This window comes from Octopus sinensis, linkage group LG10, assembly GCF_006345805.1.
Source record: "Octopus sinensis linkage group LG10, ASM634580v1, whole genome shotgun sequence".
Classification (NCBI taxonomy): Eukaryota; Metazoa; Mollusca; class Cephalopoda; order Octopoda; family Octopodidae; genus Octopus; species Octopus sinensis.
In genome coordinates, this window is record NC_043006.1 from 42,284,329 (window position 1) to 42,306,147 (window position 21,819).

At 36.6% G+C, this 21,819-nt stretch overlaps 1 protein-coding gene across 1 annotated transcript in view; it reads left to right on the top strand.

Moving 5' to 3' along the window:
- LOC115216605 (neuronal acetylcholine receptor subunit alpha-7-like) overlaps nt 1–21,171 on the top strand; it is a 974,486-nt gene extending 953,315 nt beyond the window's left edge. Inside the window, exons 10-12 of the mRNA XM_029786079.2 lie at nt 4,341–4,427; nt 12,969–13,078; nt 20,349–21,171. Coding sequence (XP_029641939.1) covers nt 4,341–4,427; nt 12,969–13,078; nt 20,349–20,795 — 644 coding nt within the window. The 3' untranslated portion in view covers nt 20,796–21,171. The remainder of the gene's footprint in view (nt 1–4,340; nt 4,428–12,968; nt 13,079–20,348) is intronic.
- Nucleotides 21,172–21,819: the final 648 nt, after the last annotated feature.

The following is a 21,819-nucleotide window of genomic DNA, read 5'->3' on the forward strand; positions in this document are numbered from 1 at the left end:
TATCGAGGAGTTAATAAACGACCACACTTAGGGAAATACAAATGAAGCTATGTCGTCTCACAGAATTTTTAAAAAAACTCAAGGCGAATACATTAAAATAAGTTAAATATATTAAATAATGCATTCATGATATTTATTTATTTGGATATATATTTGCTTTGTATTGTTACAGACTACATCATTTAATAACTGTTTTATGACACACAAACGTGTGTATGTATGCGTGTGTATGTCCCTGAGTATGAAGGTATGCATGAGTGTATGTGTGTGTGTGTGTGTATTAGAGGAAAACAGAGAACTAGAAGACAGTTCTGTGTATATCAGCAAATATGTTTATACATAAATATACGCATAGATGTGTGTGTATGTGTGTGTATCTATATATATTTGCATGTTCTGTATATATGTGTGTGTATGCATATATATATATTATAATATATATATATATATATATATATATATTATGATAATATATATATATATATATATATATATATATATGTATATATATAGTATATATGTATGTATGTATATATATATATATATATATATATAATCAAATTAGTATTATATATATCATACTATATTATTAGAATAGCTAAAATATTTAAATGTATATGTGGCGCGTGTGCTAGTGTATTTATGCGTGTGTATGAGTGTATGTGTATTCATATACATATGCATATATACATAACCTATACGCACCTATATATGCACTAGTTATATATGCATAAATGCATATATATTTGCACACACATACATTCATACATATATGCTTATGTACAGCATACTTTGAGAGAAACTAAGATTTTTCACATATAAATATTCCTATGCATAGCACAAATATACATACATACAAATATATATGCGTACATTCGTGCATATATATATATATAATATATATATATAAATATATATATATACGCACACATACATACAAATATACAGGCAATTCATACATACGTATATACAGACATACATACGTACGTACGTACACACATACGTACGCAGATATATGCACATGTGTATGGAAATCTCGTACTACTCTCTATATGGGCTGTGACCACTTATAAGATGGAGCTAAACCACCGAAATCAATATATAAGAGAAAAGCTAGGCTTTAACCAAAACAGACGATCGATCCTTCCTTCCCCCCACCCCTCGCTCTTTCTCTCTTTCTTTCTTTCTTTCTCGCTCTCACTCTCGCTCGCTCGCTCTTTCTCTCGTCATCCACCCTCCACCCAACGCCATCAACTTACAGAAGGAAAAAAAATCGATTGTTTCAGCCAAACATTCATTTCAGAAGTTAGAATATTCTAGAAGAGGAAACAGCCTGAAGGTTGATAATAATAAATAGATGCCGTGTAACAACTAGCGAAGTGATGTGATTCTATGGTAGGAAGAGGAAGAGGCGGGGGGGGGGGAACAGAGGACAGTGTAGAGATTGTGTTTGAGGTAGAGAGAGTCAGTGAATGAAGTGGGAGATGGGGAAAGGGATAGAAAGAGGAAGGGCTAAAAAAAATAACTGCAGAACTCTTGCTCGGCAGATTTGGAGAAGAAAAGTATTAGAGAAAGAGAGAGAGAGAGAGAGAGAGAGAGCAGAGAGAAATGATACAAAAGGAGGAGGAGGAAGAGGAGAACAAAGAGAGAGAGGGGTGAAAGAGAGTAAGAAATAGATATATAGAGAGACAGGTAAGAGATAACAACTGACAGGATTTGTTTGAGAGAGAGAGAGAGAACCAAGAATGAAATTTCTGGAGAGAGAGAAGTTCAGTGAGGAAGAAGAAGAAGAAGAAGAGAAGAAGAAGAAGAAGAAGAAGAAGAAGAAGAAGAAGAAGAAGAAAAGTGAAAAGAATGAATGGTAGAAGGAGAGTTAGGAATAGAGAGAGATTATGAAGAGTGAGGGGAATAGAATTTCGGAGTTAGAGATAGCGTGGTCCGAGAGAGAAAGTGGGGGAAAGACAGGATGAAAGACTAAATGGGAGGAAATTAAAGAAAGAGGGAGATCGAATACAAAGAGTGGGAGGGAGAGTGAGAGAGAGTGATAACTAGATGTAAGGGGAGAGAGAGAGTGATGACTAGATATAAGGAGGAAAAGATAGAGACCGAGTTGAAAAGGGGAAGCTAAAGAAGACAGAAAGAGGAGGAGCTAAAGCTAATAAGAAAGAAAGAAAGAAAGAAAGAAAGAAAGAAAGAAAGAAAGAAAGAAAGAAAGAAAGAAAGAAAGAAATGAGGTAGGGGAATGTAAAGAGAGATGTAAAAGTTGCGGTTGCAGACGACAGCAATGAACTGTTTCGTCATTCCCGCCTCCACTTCCTTAGTCTCACCTATCGGACTTGACATAAAAATATAAAACTGACCATAATTATATTTATCAACAGCAAAATAATATAAAGTTTCTTTCGGATTATTATTTTATTTTTCCATTTTGATTTTTGTGAAATTTCGATTTTGCTTGTTTTCCCCTCACCCCACCCCACCCCCACCATTTTCTCTAGTTTTTCGTTGTATATACGTTTATTTATGTTGGGTGGGAGTATGTGTGTATATAGATATGTATGTATGTATGTATGTGAGTGGGTGTTTATGGAAGTATGTATGTATGTATATATGTGTGTGAGTGTGTGTGTGTATTCGTGATGAAGCGTGTGTATGTGTGGTTTAAAATATATTACACATTTGTAAGCATGTGTGTTTGTGTCTACGTTCATACAATCTATATCTCACACATTATATATATATATATATATATATATATATATCTTTTCACCCCTCCTTTCTTTCTACTTCTCTGTCTCTTATACATAAATATACACACGTACATACAGACATGCAGACATAAGTACACAAATTTGATATTTAAGGGTATTTTATTAATTTGTCTTTTGTGTCTCCTGTCTGTTACGCTCATCACATCATTATCATCGTCATCATCATCATTATCATTACCATCATCCCCAGTATCATTACAACTTTGTCATACTGAACATTTTCATCATCATCGTCGTCGTTGTTAAACATTAACCTCATCATCATCTGTCTGATACTCAAGTAATTTTCAGAGATTGTTAGTCTGTATCTTCCTTGATTCGATGATGTATAGTCCCCATTTTTCAAAGATCCTCCACCCAATGTTGTGTTCAGCGTTTAGCTATTTTCGTGTTCAAATGTTATTGACTAACATCGTGGAATACCTCTTGTCGATGTTGCTGAAGGATGTGCCGTGATTATAAAACCTTTGCTTGAATTTACTTTCAGTCACATCCATGTAATGTTTCTTTTCAACTATATGATTTGGCATAGTTGTTGCTTGCACTTCGTACATTATTATTTTACACTGCATGACTGATCTATGTACATAGTTTTTATAGACTAAAACATTCGGGAATTTTCCTGAACATCAGAAATGAAATATGCATCAGAATACACTCACGAAGATAAGATATATTCTATTTTAGAAAAAAAAATCCCTCTTTTGCCACGCTTAGCTTCAAACACAAGCTTGATTTGATTATTTTTAACCTTCTTCACACGGATCCTTATTGTTACATTTTAATGGCTCTTTTACATATCTATAGCCCTTAGGGATAATGCATATATGGACATACATATAGATATATATATATAATCGGTGAGTGTATGTGCATATTCCCATTTCATTTTTTTTTACCCAAAATTCCTTTTCTTGATACATCAAATAGTTCATTCTAACTTTCTAAAGACTTGAGTTATCACTCCGCAATCAGTTTACTCTTTTTTCTCAGATTATTTAGCATACTTTTGTATTTTACCATGACTTATTGCACATTACCAGTAGCCATATTTGTTCTCGGTCTGACAAATGTTGATGCAGCGATAAAGGTTGTACTCTTGTCGAATGTAGGCAAGGAGCTTAAAGTAACCATTTATATACCTTGAATATAGTATAAGGGACATTTTTAAGTCTTCTTTAAACTGAGTTCTTTTCACTTGTTCGTGTATATGTATGTGTGTATATGGGCGTTTGTGTATATAAGCGTTTGTGTGTGTATGAGTATTTGTGTGCGTGTGGATGTGTGTGTGTGCGTGCGTGTGTGTGTGTATCTACTCTTTCTCTCATTCTTTCACTCTTTTTTCTCATCCTAACACCCACAAGATATTTTTGATTTTTTTCGGATATCGCAATATATTCTCTCTTCTTTTTCACTCACCCCCTCTCTCTTCCCTCTCTCTCTCTCTCTCTCTCTATTCCCTCTCTCTCTCTTCTCTCTCTTCTCTCTCTTCTCTCTCAATCTAACATTCTATCTGTGTAATCTATCTCTCTTCCCTCCACTCTCTCAATATCTTCTTCAACATTTCAGGAGTAACAATCCTTCTGTCTCTCATGGTGTTCTTATTACTGGTAGCCGAGACAATGCCTCCCACGTCTGATGCTGTGCCACTCATAGGTAAGTCTTCTATTTCTCTAAAACTTCCAGCCTATCACGATGGCACCGTCAGTTAGTGACAACCACGCCATCAAAAATGCTGTGAACCTGTAAAATGCACGCTGGCAATCTATAACCACGGACATTGTTGTTTAGAAAACTGGATTAATACATAATAAACAAACAAATAAGTAAATAAAGATATAACTGACTGCTCAATAGAGATTGTGAAGAAATGAAAAGATAAAGATTCTTGCCGAGTCATATAGACTCATAGTGGTTAGAAGCTTGCTTCCCAACGACCTGGTTACGGGTTCAGTCTTACTGCGAGACAACTTAAGCAAGTAATATATACTGTAGCCACGGGCCGACCAAACCCTTGTGAGTGGTTTTGGTAGACAAAAACTGAAAGAATCCTGCCGTATATATATATATATGTATGTATATATGTATATATATATACATATATACATGCATATATATATGTATGTATATATGTATATATATACATATATACATATATATATATATATACATATATACATATATATATATATATATGTATGTATGTATGTGTATATATATATATATGTGTGTGTGTGTGTGTCTGTGTGTCTGTGTGTGTATGTATGTATGCATATATATAAATATATGTATGTATGTTTGTATATATACATATATATATATACATATATATATATATGTATGTTTGTATATATATGTATGTATATATGTATGTGTGTGTCTGTATATATGTGCCTGTCCACCATCACCGCTTGACAATCAGGGTTGGTGTCTTTACGTTCCCGTAACCAACGGTCCAGCAAAAGAAACCGATAGAATAAGTACTAGGCTTTAAAAAGTACGTTCTGGGATCGATTTGTTCGACTAAAACCCTTTCAGGCGGTGCTCCAGCTGAAACAAGTAATGTATATATATATATATATATATATATATATAGCAATAATAATTCTCTAAATGAGATATAGACAGTAACTGCTCCATGACATAAGGGACTAAAGCCATCTGAATATGGCTAGGGACAGGGCAGGGTGGTGGGGGTGTTACTGTTGCATTTAGCCCCAGGCGAACATCAACGTCGCCAGATAGGCTTGACCAGCCTATCTGGCGACGTTGATGTTCGCCTGGGGCTAATGCAACAGTAACACCCCCACCACCCTGCCCTGTCTCTAGCCATATTCAGATGGCTTTAGTCCCTATGTTATATATATATATATATATATATATATTACTATATATATATATATGCATATGCAAAGACACACAGTCATTGATACAGGGTGTCCCAAAAGTCACTGATGGGTTTCAATATCAATAACTTCCTTAACTTTACAAATAAATGCATGAAATGTTTATACAATATAAAGGACATAATGGAAATTAATATGCACAAGTCAAATTTTTGCAACACCGCTACATCACATATGAAAAAGGACATCGGTTGAATGGCAGCCATTTTCGGCTACGCACGCCCGTGCTCTTTCCAAAACTTGCACCATAACACGCTCAAGAGTTTCAGACCCCACTCCTCTGATTTTTCTATTGATATTCTCCTTCAATTGCACCAGGGTCTCCGGTTTGGTACATAAACCCTCTCGTTCAGATATCCCCACAAGAAAAAATCCGAGCTTGTCAAGTCTGGGGGACGTGAAAGCCGTTCACATTAGACCTCACACATGGTTCCAGCAAGATGGAGCAGCTGCTCATACCGCAAGAGAAACATTGCAGTTGCTATGGCTGTGCTTTGGAGAGAGAATAATCACCCGCTACGGCAATGTCAACTGGTCTTCATTTTCCCCAGACTTCACTAGCCCGGATTTTTTTCTCGTGTGGTCCGCTCCGTTCCAGTATTCGAACCTAGTAATTTTGAGGAGTAGCGAATGACTCGATTTCATCAACCGTAGTACTGGACAGGTATTTTATTTTATCGACCCCAAAAGGAGAGAGTTGACCTCGGCAGGATTTGAACTCAGAACGTAGAGAGACGGAAGAAATGCTGCTAAACATTGTGTCTAACGTGCTAACGATTCTGCAAGCTCGCCGCCTCACCAGTCAAGTATAGATTAAATTAAATCAAATCTAATATCCTTCCTCTAAATTCATGGCTTTGCGCCATAGCTAGAAATTACTATCATTAGTACCGTCACAGTTAAATACTTTCGACTTTGGCATGTTCTTGTGCCATATATTTCTACCAATAACACATGTTAATTATCCGCGAGCTTCAATATAGTTTGGTTATTTGTTTTTCGTATGCGAGCATAAAAACGGGCGATAGGGTTTCTTTATGTTAAGATGTGAAAAGAAGATAACGAACAAGAGGTGTCAACCGACTCAATCTAGCAATATTACCATAATATTGAACTATTTAGTTTATCTTTTATATAAACCACACGCTGAGAGAATTTACGAAAAAGAAAAGACAGAAAAAAAAGGAAAAAATGGTCAAAATAATTCTAAATGGAAGTACGGACGAGATTCGTAATTTCAAATTTGAAGTGAGAATCTTTCCATCTAGGCTTTATCTAATCCGGTCATTTAATTCAGTAATCATGATAGTTTTAGAGGCCGATTTAAAACTGTGATTATTCGCGAGACCATTTGACGTATGAGTGGCATTTCTTGAACCGATTTGAACATTGGATTCAAACAAAAATTATTAGGTTTCGATCTCAAATAGATCTTATCTGGAAAATAAACCTGAAAATTTCGACGATATTTTACGGAAGCTGATCGAATTTTAGATTTTAGTTAAGCATTTGTTTTTGCTTTCTTTCTTGGAATGATTCGAAATAATTAAAGAATGAAGAATTGAAGAAAATTTCCCAATATAGTCATGTTTATTTATCTATCTGTCTGTCCGTCCTTTTGTCTGTCCATTTATCTGTCTTCCTATTTGCTTATCCCTATTTCTCCCTATCTATCTGTCAGTTTGTTTATCCCTATCTCTACCTATCGATCTGTCTATCAATCCATTTATCTATCATTCTATCTATCTGTCTATCAATCTATTCAATTCGCTTTCTTTCTACTTATCTGTCTAGCAGTCAGTCTGTCCAACTATCTAGCTATCTAGCTATCTTTCTGTCAGTCTGTCTGTCTGTCTGACTGTTTGTCTATCTCTCTATCTATCAATGTCTATCTAGCTATTAATCAGTCTATCTATTTATTTGTACGCCTGACAATCCTTCTTTATATCTCTCTATCTATCAATCAACCTATCTGACGATCAGCCTTTCTATCTTTCTATCAAGCTATCTGGCAATCTGTCAATATGACTGTCTCTTTATCTGTTTTTCTGCCTGGCCATCTATCAATTTGTCTCTTTGTCTGTTCACCTGTCCGTTTGTCTGCCAATCTGTCTATTTGTCAATCTGTCGTTTCACTCTTTCTTTCTGTCTTCTTATCATTCCCTCAGACACTCACTCCTTACAAACACACAATCAGGCATATATATATATATATATATATATATATGTGTGTGTGTGTGTGTGTGTGTGTGTGTGTGTACATGGGTACTTAATTATTATTGCCTATTCATAAGGCGAGATTTGGTTGAGTTATTCCTCAGTGTTTACTACCAAATGTTGATTTCTTTCAGTTTTCGTCTACCTCGCAAGACTTTGGGTGCCGTGCAATAGGGTTGAACCTGGAATTATGTCGTTGGTGAAACGATCTTCTTACTACAGAGCCACGCCTATTTGTGTGTGTGTGTGTGTGTGTGTGTGTGTGTGTGTGTGTGTGTGTACTAAAATTGATGTATGCACTTGAACGCTTTATACAAAATATACAGAAACTAACTTTATTACAGGCAAAGACACACACGCATATATATATACATGTACACAAACACGCATATATATATACACGTACACACACATACACAAATACATGTATCAGCTCATACTAATCAACACTACATGCACGTTTACACTTAGCATTTCAAAGTTGCCTTCAAACATCTTTAAGTACAAGCAACCACTTCACGCTCACGTATGCTTCACAAAAACACACAGACGTCAACAATAAAACATTTGGCATTTTTTTTAGCAAACCAACACATCCAACACATTTAAAAGAAATTCACATAATTACGCATATATATGCACAGGCATTCAGAAAAAAAAAACAACAAGGAAACGCATTCAGCTTTAAAGAATAGTTATGAATCTTCCCTCCTCATTGAAACTGCGAGCAATTTCTATAAGGAATACAAAAAGACTTCCATTTCAAATATCCCGATGAGAATACTTTTAACAAACGACTGTTATCACTGACATTTGAAATATTGACCTTTGAATATATTTATGTATTTTATTATATTATATATATATGTATATGTATGTGTATGTATATGTGAGTATATATATATATATATATATATATATATTTACCTATATATATACATATATATATATAGTATGTAGTATATATACAATATATATACTATATAATACATATATATATCATATATATATATACAAATGTAATATAAAAACATATATATACATATATATATATATATATATATATACATATATATATATACATATATATATATATATATATATATATAATATATATATATATATGCATATATACACACACCACCACCAATACATGTATACATACACATATATATATATCAATATATACATATACATATATATATATATGTAAATGTATGCATACATACATACATACATACCCACATACATACATACATGCATGGAGAGTATGAGGGAAGAGAGGGAAATGTGATGTTATCAATTGTTCAGATATTTCTTTTAATCATGAATTTAAACCATTTTGTATATAATGAATGAGAAAATATATTCTTTAATAGGAAGCACCAAGTTGTTTGATCAATTGTTTGATCTTACTCGTTATATTAATGTGCACGTAGGTGTGTTTTCCAAAGTCATGCGTACCCTTAACATAATTTTCTGACCGAATTACCTAGAAACAGTATGTGACAAAACTAGACCATAAGAAGACTTCCACATAGTTTTCAATCACCCAAGTTCGCTGACAAGGCTTAGCTCCACTCGAGGCCACAGTAAATAACATTTACCCAAGATTGACTCGAACCTGGGGTCCCATGGTTAGTCAAAAATCTTGTTGCCTACACGGTCATGCATACATCTTGTTTTTGCACAGCTAGCTGAAATAGGACATATTTCGTACTTTAGTGCTTCTGTCTAGCATAATTCAGTCATGGATATTGTTGTCGTATAATTCTTAGTTTCAAAGGCGGCGAGCTGGCAGAAACGTTTGCACGCTGGACGAAAGCCATAGCAGTATTTCACCTGTCTTTACGTTCTGAGTTCAAATTCCGCCGTGGTCGACTTTGCCTTTCATCCTTTCAGGGTTGGTAAATTAAGTACCACTTAGGTACTGGGTCGATCTAATCGACTGACCCCTCCCCAAAACTTTTCGGGCCTTGTGCCTACAGTAGAAAAGAATATTTAAAGGCGGCGAGCTGGCAGACACGTTAGCACGCCGGGCGAATTGCATAGCAGTATTTCGTCTGTCTTTATGTTCTGAGTTCAAATTCTGCCGTGGTCGACTTTGCCTTTCGGGATCGATAAATTAAGTACCAGTTGCGTACTAGGTCGATCTAATCGAACAGGCACCCTCCCTACAAACTTCAGGCCTTGTACCTAGAGTAGAAAAGATCAATTTTGGTTTCTAACATAGGAACAAAGTGAGAAACCTTTTGTGAAGCGTTTACGGTTTTCATTTAATTTTATTCCATTCAAATCTAGAATGTTTCAATACAATATTCTAGATGTGATTTTAGGGAGGAACATTTAGGGAAAAGTATACCGCCGGTTATATTAACTTCACTGATAGTACTTTATTTTATCGAAGTAAAAATCCATTATCGATTCTAGATCTCAGAATGCAATGGAATTGAACACTGACAATTTCTATCCAACCTTTTGCCTGTCTTCTGTATTGCATGTGATGCACAGAACAAATTTCCGTGGTGTCCATGCATTATATATGATACACGTACCCTATTTTCTTCAATTTTTAGGGTAACTTGGAACTTATGTAAGAAAAGGTTTATGTAACTCAGATTATAGACACCATGTTCTAGCTAACAGTGCGAAAATATGAATGGACGTTTAGGATAATCCTGTGAAAATGCTTTGAACAGGCAACAGAATAAGTAATCTTTAATTTTTGGACTTGTTTCAGTCATTAGACCTGCGGTCATGCTGGATCATCGCCTTGAAGAATTTTAGTCGAACAAATCGACTCTAGTACTTATTTTTTTTTGTAAAGCCTGGTACTTATTCTGTCGGGTTCTTTTTGTCGAACCGCAATTTACGGGGACGTAAACTCATCAACACCGATTGTCAAGAGGTGGTTGGGGACAAACACACACACACGTACGCACGTACTCACATACACACACACACAGCAATAAGATAGAATAAACAGGCTTTAATAACGAAATACTACGATTATTTTTGTGCAATGGTTACAGCTGTAAGCTGTATATTCCACCTTCTATGTTGAATAATTGGCTGTGTGGTAATTAGCTTGCATACCAACCACATGGTTCCGGGTTCAGTCCCACAACGTGGAACCTTGGGCAGGTGTCTTCTTCTATAGCCTTGGGCCGACCAAAGCCTTGTGAGTGGATTTGGTTGACGGAAATTGAAAGAAGCCCGTCGAATATGTGTGTGCGTGTGTGTATGTGTGTGTGTATGTGTGTGTGTGTGTGTGTGTGTGTGTTTGTTTGTCCACCCAACATCACTTGACAACCGATGGTGGTGTGTTTACGTCTCCGTAAGTTAGCAGTTCGGTAAAACAGATCGATAGAATAAGTACTAGGCTTACAAAGAATAAGTCCTGGGGTCGATTTGCTCGACTAAAGGCGGTGCTCCAGCATGGCCGTAGTCAAGTGACTGAAACAAATAAAAGAATAAAAGAATATAAATTCTATACGCTAACGGAGTTTCACATATATACGCGGCATAAAGAATAACCCGGTTGTATGATGGCATATGGTAGCCGATAATCGTGAGAGAGCATTTAAATGCACGTTATGAAGTTATTATCCAGATAATATTGAACATATATATATATATATATATATATATATGTGTGTGTGTGTGTGTGTGTGTGTGTGTGTGTATGTCACCGTCACCGTCACTGTCACCGACCAGGCTATCAGATGTTGCTACACATCGCTGGTCACAATGCGCTTAGCATTGTTTTAGCCTTCAAATGACGCCACGCCGCTGGCTAAGCAGGCAGGCCAACAGAAGAAAGAGTGAGAGTAAGTTGTGGCGAAAGAGTACAGCAGGGATCGCCACCCCCACCCCTGTAAGAACCTCGTGGAGCTTTAGGTGTTTTCGCTCAATAAACACTCACAGCGCCCGGTCTGGGAATCGAAACCGATCCTACGACCGCGACTCCGCTGCCCTAATAATACCACATCAAGTGTTCAATACTGCATTGAACAGTTGATGTTTTAGAGTCAGATTTTGACTGCTATTTGAAGCATGGTGGTATCTCTTAGATACCCTTATTTATATTTTTAATTATATACATATATATATATGTGTGTGTGTGTGTATATAACATATATATGTGTGTTATGTATATATATATGTATATATACACACCACATATATATATGTGTGTGTGTGTGTGTATACATATATATATATATATATATATATAATATATGTTATATAATATTATATATATATATATATATATATATATATATAATGGGTACAGGACGTCGCCAACAATAAACACATGAATACGAAAACAAATGAATTCATATGCAATCAGCAAGAGAAACAAATGGAAAACAGGACATAAACAACGAACCTTCATCACATGCCGGCTATCTACTTTTCATTTCGAGCATTGAACGACAGTATGAGTCTTCGAAGACTGTTGCTCCCATAAATACCAGAATAAAATTTGTTCCCAACTTTTACCCTCCGTAAATCCCAAATAATATTTTGGTACTTATAGGAGCAACTATTTTCGAAAAACTCATATTGTCGTTCATTGCTCGAAATTAGGAGTAGATAGACAGCGAACAACTGACAAAGGGCCGTTCTTTATGTTACTTGTCCTGTTTTTCATTTGTTTCTCTCGTTGTTTGTGTATTGAACTCATTTGTTTTTTGTATTTCATGTTGTTTACTGCCGGTGACGTCCTGTACCCATATATGCATACATATATATATATATATATATATATTATATATATATATATATATATTAGTATATATATATATATATATTTATATAATAAATAATTTATTATTATTTGAGTGAACGCAACGCATCCATTTCCAAGTAAGTTTATCTCTATATTAAATATACATACATACATACATACATACATACATACATACATACATACATACATACATACATACATACATACATACATACATATATACATTTCAGTTTATCTTCCCAGTCCAAATGCTTGCTTATCTCCTACTAAATGTATCGGCCAATCATTTCGCTTTCCTATACATTTTATATATTTCAGGTGTATATTTTGCTTGTATAATGGTTACGTGTTCGGTTTCTGTGGTCCTAACAGTATGGGTACTGAACTACCACCATCGAAGTCCAGAAACGCACACAATGCCCGATTGGGTAAGTACTATACCGAAAGCTACATTCAAATTCTTCGTTCTGTTACCTTATGTTCTACTAACTTACTCAATGCCATTGGCCCCATCCCAGTATTACACCACATCATATTACAAAGCGAGCCAAAGAGAGAACCTTTATGTGATCGTTTGGCATTCTCGAAATACTTATTTACTTGTGCTTGCGGTGGAATTTACCCGGGGTGGGACGAGCCGGTTCCGATCAACGAGTTCACTGCGTTCCTCATCAATGATGACCACATACGACCGTCGGCCCTAACGTTCCAGCTGGTAAATCAATGCGACTATCTGCGGCCCAAAAGTCCGGCTTGCAATTTTGATAAATGCCCTACTGGAAGAGCAAGCACGTCGGATAGCATAAACGCCGTAGCCGTAGTTGGCATTTCTTGTTGAGGTGTCGAATTTATATATATATTTTTTTACTTGTTTCAGTCATTTGACTGTGACCATGCTGGAGCACCGCCTTTAGTCTAGCAAATCGACCCCAAGACTTAATCTTTGTATGCCTAATCCTTATCCTATGAGTCTGTTTTGCTGAACCGCTAGTGTACAGGGGCGTAAACATACCAACATCGGTTGTCAAGCGATGCTGGCAGGACAAATACATACATATAGATACATACGTATGCACAAATACATACATATAGATAGATAGATAGATAGATAAATAGATAGATAGATAGATAGATAGATAGATAGATAGATAGATAGATAGATAGATAGATAGATAGATAGATAGATAGATAGTAGATAGATAGACAACGGGCTTCTTTCAGTTTCCGTCTACCAAATCCACTCACAAGGCTTTGGTCAGCCCGAGGCTATAGTAGAAGACACTAGCCTCTGGTTATTTCATGCTGAGAATTTCTCACAACGAATTGGTGCTACACAGGTTTACCACTAACTACGAATTCTAAAAACTTAGTAATAGTTAAGCAGGAAAAAATATTTCTTTTTCTTTATTCTTTTATTTCAGATTCAAACTTATAACCCCAGCAAGTATTATGATTACTACCCTTGTGTTAATTGTCTGATAGGAGACATGGCACAATTTTAAAAATTCCATTTTGTATCTATTAATCAGCGGAAATAAGCAAAATTACCACAAAAATCCCATTCCTTCCCTTGTGCATTTCTGTTATTCCACTTTCATCGTTGACCTCTTTTGGTTATGTCATAAGGTTAATTACATCAATTAATGCTCGGTCTATCAATAACTCTAAGCAGTGGAAAATAATTTTATTCTTGTCTAAACGATAATATTGTTGTACATGTTAGGAATTTATATCTTTTCCCAACTTTTTTCGAAGCTTCACATAACATTAACAATTTATTAGAACTAATATATATCTTAACCCATCAACTCTCCATGAATCATAAATATGATTATGGCTCTTATAACTGAAATTAGGCCCACCATTCCTATTCCATCATACACCTTCATCACAGAACTTTAGGCTTCTTCTACTGCCAACATATAGATTTCTGTTCTAGAATGACTTCCTTGCACTGAAAGTCTTTATATCTCACTATAAACAGTAGGCTTAGGAGTGATTGTGTGGTAAGTAGCTTGCTTACGAACCACATGGTTCCGGGTTCAGTCCCACTGCGTGGCACCTCTACTATAGCCTCGGGCCGACCAAAGCCTTGTGAGTGGATTTGGTAGACGGAAACTGAAAGAAGCCCGTCGTATATATGTATATATATATATATATGTGTGTGTATGTGTGTGTATATGTTTGTGTGTGTGTGTGTGTTGTCCCCCCCCCCCCAACGTCGCTTGACAACCGATGCTGGTGTGTTTATGTCCCCCGTAACTTAGTGGTTCGGCAAAAGAGACCGATAGAATAAGTACTAGGCTTACAAAGAGTAAGTCCTGGGGTCGATTTTGCTCAACTAAAGACGGTGCTCCAGCATGGCCACAGTTAAATGACTGAAACAAGTAAAAGAGTAAAGAGAGTACGTTGAGTCCTGATTTCGAGATTCGTCATACTGCATTATTTCCAACCTTTCTCTATGTTCACATGATATGCTAACTTTCAAGACGTCAAGGAATTCGAGACAGCGAGAGCGCATTACTTGTTGATGTTTCCTGTTATATCCTTCATGAGATTGAGCATATTGAGATCAGCCTTCACCACCTCTTTTCCTATCTTTCTCGGTATCCTCTCCTGCTATTTTCTTCCACTTGGTAACTAGTTTGGTTCTTCTTTAGCCAACTTATGCGGCACATGTCTGTACCAGGTTAGTCTCTTCTTTCGTATATCTAATTCTTATATCCAATTTTTCTCTCCGTTCATTTGTGCTCTGTCGTTCATATGCACTAATATTCACTGGGAGTATGCGCTCTTTATTCTTTCGAGTTTTGAATCATCCTTCAGATTCAAGGTCCATGTGTTGCTCCAATGCAATATCGCGCTCCATACGAAAGCATCGTATAACCTGTCCTACACTCATAGAGAAAAACCCTTTGTTTCCAGATAAATAGCTTCCTGAAATTGTTCACCCCTTTCTTACTCTGATATACTTTGAAACACCAACCTAGACTGCTTTTTAAGTCACTTGTCTAACAGAAGCTATCAACTGTTCCTTGATTGCTTTCTGTGTATTTGAAAAAATTTATTTCATAAACCTTTTTACTGTTCGATCGGCTAAAAATATCAAATCTAACAGAAAACGTCTTTCAAATCACTCTGACCTTAGTGTCCTAAATAAAGAACAATCCTGAACTCAGTAGCTTTGCATAAGGAGAAGAAAATGGGACAGTCAAGGATTGAGCATCTTTCGTCATCGGTCTAGTCGATCACGGCTACTTTTAGGTTCCGTAGTATAACACCTCTAACCACTGACATACTGTCTCTTTACTCTACCTTTTCTACCACCATTACAAAGGCTTCTGCTCTTTTGAACAGGCTGATTTTTTTGCTACCTCTACTCAGGTATTCCACATTCATTCGTCTCACCTTCTCTCGTCACTCATATTGTGTCAGTTCCAGGAGCTGCAGTAATCATGACGTCGTGTCTTCCGTATCCAGCCATTTTCATATTAATTTCACGAGTAGGCTGTTCCATTGATTGACTCAACTGGAACAGTCGTCGTCGTAATCGACGGAAAGCCAGTTATTAAGAGGAACTTTTTTTCTTACTTTGTTCTCTGGAAGCATTTGAATAGGTTTCAATTTTAACTTCTAAAATGGCGGATAAAATATGCTTGTTTGATTTTTAAACGGCTCCGTCATGGTAAAAGTACAAGTGTATATATGTATGTATGTATATATATATATATATGTTGTGTGTGTGTATGTAATATATCTATATATATATATATATATATATATATATATATATATATATATAATAAAAGGCTGGATATTAAAATATTCTTCATTTCCAAATAATGGTTTTAAAAAATTCACTTTCTATGTGCATGACAATGAACTAAGTAAGAATTCTATTATTAACGCCGGTTACAGCAGAAATATAACCACAACGTTGTCTTATTCACCGTATTTTAATTCGATCTAACGAGGAAATAATGACAATAATAGTTTAAAGAGTAAATAAATGAATGCACTACTTTTCATTAACAATGGAAAAGTTATTCAAAGACAAAAAAATTATTAATATCACATCTACTCAACGTATGTGTGTGTGGTGGTGGGGTGGAGTCTAGAAATTGATGTTCTTTTAAAAATATTTTTTTTATTTAAATGTAATAGACTGAGGGAAGGAAGGAACATTTTTGAAAGACAAATTATGAGCGATGCCTCTGAAATAATCTATTTTCGTGGATGATGCACTGTATTTTCACTGCACTATCTCTGTTATTTGTGTGTGTGTGTGTGTGTGTGTGTGTGTGTGTGTGTGTGTGTGTGTGTGTGTGTGTGACGTAGAACGTCTGCACTGGCGATATATTGTCCGGTTATTACGTCATTTATTGATTGTTCCTTTTTTCCAAAATTTCTAAAAAAAATTCACAGATCATAGAATAGAATCATTGTTTTATTTTTTTCCGTGTGTGTGTGTGTTGGAATTTCTTATTCATTCTCAATGAAATACGAAGTATTTGCTCAGTGAATAATAAGAATAAGGAAAAGATTGAATAATGTTTAGCGAACGCATTTATTCTGCAGATGAAAAGCATAGCAATGAGCTCGCGATGTAATTACCTTGCAATGGAATTACTATACCATGAAATAACATGTGATGTTAATTGCCCGGGATAAACTCACAGCAAGCCATTTATTAATCAGGAGTTTGGCTTCTAACCGTAAGGGTGTTGCACTTTCCGTACTCTCATGTTATAAATCAATATAAGTCAACTATTCAATACTCAATGACGTTACAGTTATTCCTGCTGTTGTTCTTCTTGTTGATGATGGTGATGATTATGATGTTGCTGATGCTGTTATTATTATTATTGCCTAAGGTCATTACCTGTCCTTACGCTGACGGTAAAAAATTTTGTTAATCATCCACGTCCCCTTTCATAAATTGTTCAAACAATGTTTAGATTGGGTTTCTTGGTGAAGATTAATAACAGTTGTCTATATGCTGAAAGACAGAGAAACACACATACACACACACACAAACACGCAAAAAAGGACTATATGCATTATATATACACATGTAAGTGTGACGAAGAAATGCCATGCCCTCGCATGATACTGCCTCTTAATATTAGATTGTTATATAGGTAAAGTGTTTTTTGAAGCCTGTGTTGCATTATGATGACAATTTCTCTTAAAATTCCCGCATTTTGAATTAAAACGTGTTAGTTACTATGGTGACAACACTCCCTATCTATCTATCTTTATCTATTTCTCTCCCTCTCATCCTATCTCTCTTTCTTTCTCTCAGCAACAACAGTTTTTTTTCTCATTTCCTTCTTCCATTCTACATATATGACATTTTGAATCGAAACGTGTTAGTTACTATGGTGACAACACTCCCTATCTATCTATCTTTATCTCTTTCTCTCCCTCTCACCCTATCTCTCTTTTTTTCTCTCAGCAACAACAGTTTTTTTCTCATTTCCTTCTTCCATTCTACATATATGACATTTTGAATCAAAACGTGTTAGTTACTATGGTGACAACACTCCCTATCTATCTATCTTTATCTCTTTCTCTCCCTCTCACCCTATCTCTCTTTTTTTCTCTCAGCAACAACAGTTTTTTTCTCATTTCCTTCTTCCATTCTACATATATGACATGACATAAATAACTTCCACGTAAGCCCTCCGTACTACCACCACCACCACAATCGGTTCGGAGACCTTGAAAAAACAAAGTGTCTCTGACTGAAAGATAAAATAATTTTACTACATTCTTTCGGGGTCGATAAAATAAGCTGTCCTTGTGGCTAGATCACTTGGTTGGTAAACAAGCTTCTTAACGGCACTACCAGGCCTGTACCTATTTTCGTCGTTGCAGCGACTGTTATTGTTGTTGTCGTTGCTGCTGCTGCCGCTGCTGCTGCTGCTGCTGCTGCTGTTGTTGTTATTGCTATTGTTGATGTTGTTGTTATCGTTGTTGTTGTTGTTGTTGTTGTTGTTGGCAAAATAAGCTGCCCTTGTAGCAAAAATTTGAAATAATTATTAGGAGTCTATAGGCGTAGGAGTGGCTGTGTGCTTGCTTACGAACTACATGGTTCCGGGTTCAGTCCCACTGCGTGGCACCTTGGGCAAGTGTCTGCTACTATAGCCTCGGGCCAACCAAAGCCTTCTGAGTGGATTTGGTAGACGGAAACTGAAAGAAACCCGCCGTATGTATATATATATGTGTGTGTGTGTATGTATTTATGTATGTATGTATGTATGTGTGTGCGTTTGTGTGGTCTAGTTAAGGACCTAGAAGAAGACTGGAGGACTGGTAATGCGGACCAAGCGAGGGTGAAAAGACTGGGGTTAAACCAGCATCTTGAAGTTCAACACATGGGAAGTATTGCCAGAGCTAAGTTACGTGCGATGGGAAGTGAAGGAATCAAGGCCGCTAGATGGGCCCGAGTGGTGGAAGCTCAGCAAGGAAATAGTTCCACTATTCGGTCTTTGACGAATCAAAATAGTGTCTTGGTAAACGAACCCGAGAAAATGTGTGAGGCCTTTCAGAAGTACTTCGCCCAACTATTCAGGGGTGACGGTGGTCCTGGTGGTGGGAGACTTTCTTGCCGGGCTGCCGTGTTTCTCGGGGTCGGATGCGGAGTCTTGCGACGGGCCAATCACGCCTGTGGAGGTGATGGAGGCTTTGGCGGACTGTAAAACGGGTAAATCGCCAGGAATTGATGGTCTTCCGTACGAGCTGTATAAATGTATGCCAGACTTGTTCGGGCAACTACTGGCTGACGTGTACGCGGACTGGCAACAGAATGGGTTTATCCCCAGATCTGTACGCCGAGGAGTAGTGACGTTGGTCAGAAAGGACCCGGACAAGTGAGACGTTATAGAGAATTTCAGGCCCATCACTCTGTTAAACGCAGAAGTGAAGATTTTGGCCAAGGTCTTAGCAAAAAGGTTGGCGCGTGTCGCGAATGGTATAGTCGGAGAGGCTCAGACATGTGCCATCCCAGGTAGAACCATTCAGGATACCCTCCATCTTATTCGCTATACCATAGAGAGGGTTGGTTATAAATCTGGCGGAAGCCTAGTGTTCTCGTAGACCGAGATTCGAGTGAATGGCATAAAGAGTGCTGAAAGGCCCTCTTGCTATTCCGGCGCTCGAGCAACGCCAGCAGTGGGGGTTCCACACAGATTTTATATAGTGGGTTGGTAGAGTCTGAATGCGACGATGGCCTGGGGGCTACACATCCTGGGGTACAGAGGATTCGCAATCTAGACTAGGGTCAGAACGTTTACCACACCATAGTGGGTTACACCATGGTTCCTCAGCTTTGTGGCAGAAGTAGGAAGAAAGAGAGAAAGTTGTGGTGAAACAGTACAGCGGGGTTCACCCCCCTCCCCGCCGGAGACTCGTGGAGCTTAGGTGTTTTTGCTCAATAAACACTCACAATACCCGGTCTGGAAATCGAAATCGCGTTCTTACGACCACGAGTCCGCTGCCCTAACCACTGGGCCATTACGCTTCCACTGCTGCTGTTGTTGCTATTGTTGATGATGATGATGATGACGATGATGATGATGATGATGATGATGTTGTTGTTGTTGTTGTTGTTCGCTGTTTTAGTTTCCTAAATTAACCTTACAGTCTTAGAAGTATCGCTAATGTCTTTTTTTTTCTTTGCTCTTGTCGTTTCAGGTGAGAAAAGGCATCTGTGGGTGGTTGGCCTGTGTTCTTCGTATGAGTCGACCTGGAGTAGAGCGTTTGCGCCCCTTAAAGAAACACACCGTCCAGAACTGTCGTGCTCAAGAACTACGATTAATCGAAAAGTCAACACGAAGCTTGCTAGCCAACACCGTGGACATTGAAGATGATTTTAAACATGACAGTAACCCGAACGGTGGCGTCAAACCACCACTCCCGGTTATCACCGACGCTTCTGGGCGCGGAGAGTTAATAACAATACTCAAAGAAGTTCAGAAAATAACGAAGAAATACAAAGAAGACGAAGATGACGAAGAGATCAAAGGCGATTGGAAATTTGCTGCGATGGTCATTGATCGTCTGTGCTTTATCATTTGTGGTCTATTCACCGTGCTATCCACTATTATAATACTTACGTCCGCACCACACGTCTTTGCATAGACGGACTGCCAACTTGTGGTGGAAAAAAAAAAAGAATTAACAACTCTTTGTAGATATTGTGACGAACTGAACAATAGATAGAAAGGAACATTTTCAACATTTCACCGGTATAATAAAAAGAAAAAAAGTATGCATTTGTATGCGAGACGGAGAGAGAGAAGGAGAGAAAGGAAGAAAGATAGGCGAAAAGAAATGAAGAAGGAACGAAAGCAAGTTAGAAAGAGGTAATGCAGAATGATGGGAAAGGAGAAGTACAAGCTAGAAAGAGAGAGTGATTGAGAGTAAGATTGAGAGAGAGAGAGAATGAGAGAGTGAGAAAGAGATTTTATCAAACGAATTAGATGGATATCGAGAGAATGCAGTTGAAATATCTATATCAAAAACCATATAATCAATTTATGTGTGTGTATGTGCGTGTGTGTGTATATATATATATATATATATATACATATATATACATATATATACATATATATATATATAATATGACATTAATTTTTTGTTCACAAATGTTAGATCAATCAAACGGGCATGTTAATATAGAACAGTAATTTTTCTCTTGTTCTCTTGTTCGTTATAAACAACAAATATATATACATATATATATATAAAATACATATAATATATTATATATATATATATCTATATATATATATATATATATATATATATATATATATATATAACGCACACATGCAGACCAACCAATTATGTATGCATCTATAGTTTAAGTATTTTTAGAATCCTCTGTATCACCTTAAATGGTGTGTTTAGTACGTACTCCTAAATATACACTCTCTAAACACACCAGTAGTAATTTTCCTTTACAATTTTCGTCTACTTTTTACCTATTGTAATATTGTTTATCAAACAATTTGCTGTCAATTTATTGTTTCGATCAGTTTCAGGCTAACTCTCCATCCAAATATTTCCTTATCTCTCTGTCTTTTTATTAACCTGTCACTAATCACCATTTTCCTTCTCTGTCTGTGTAACCATCTCTTGGCACTCTATACCAACTTGT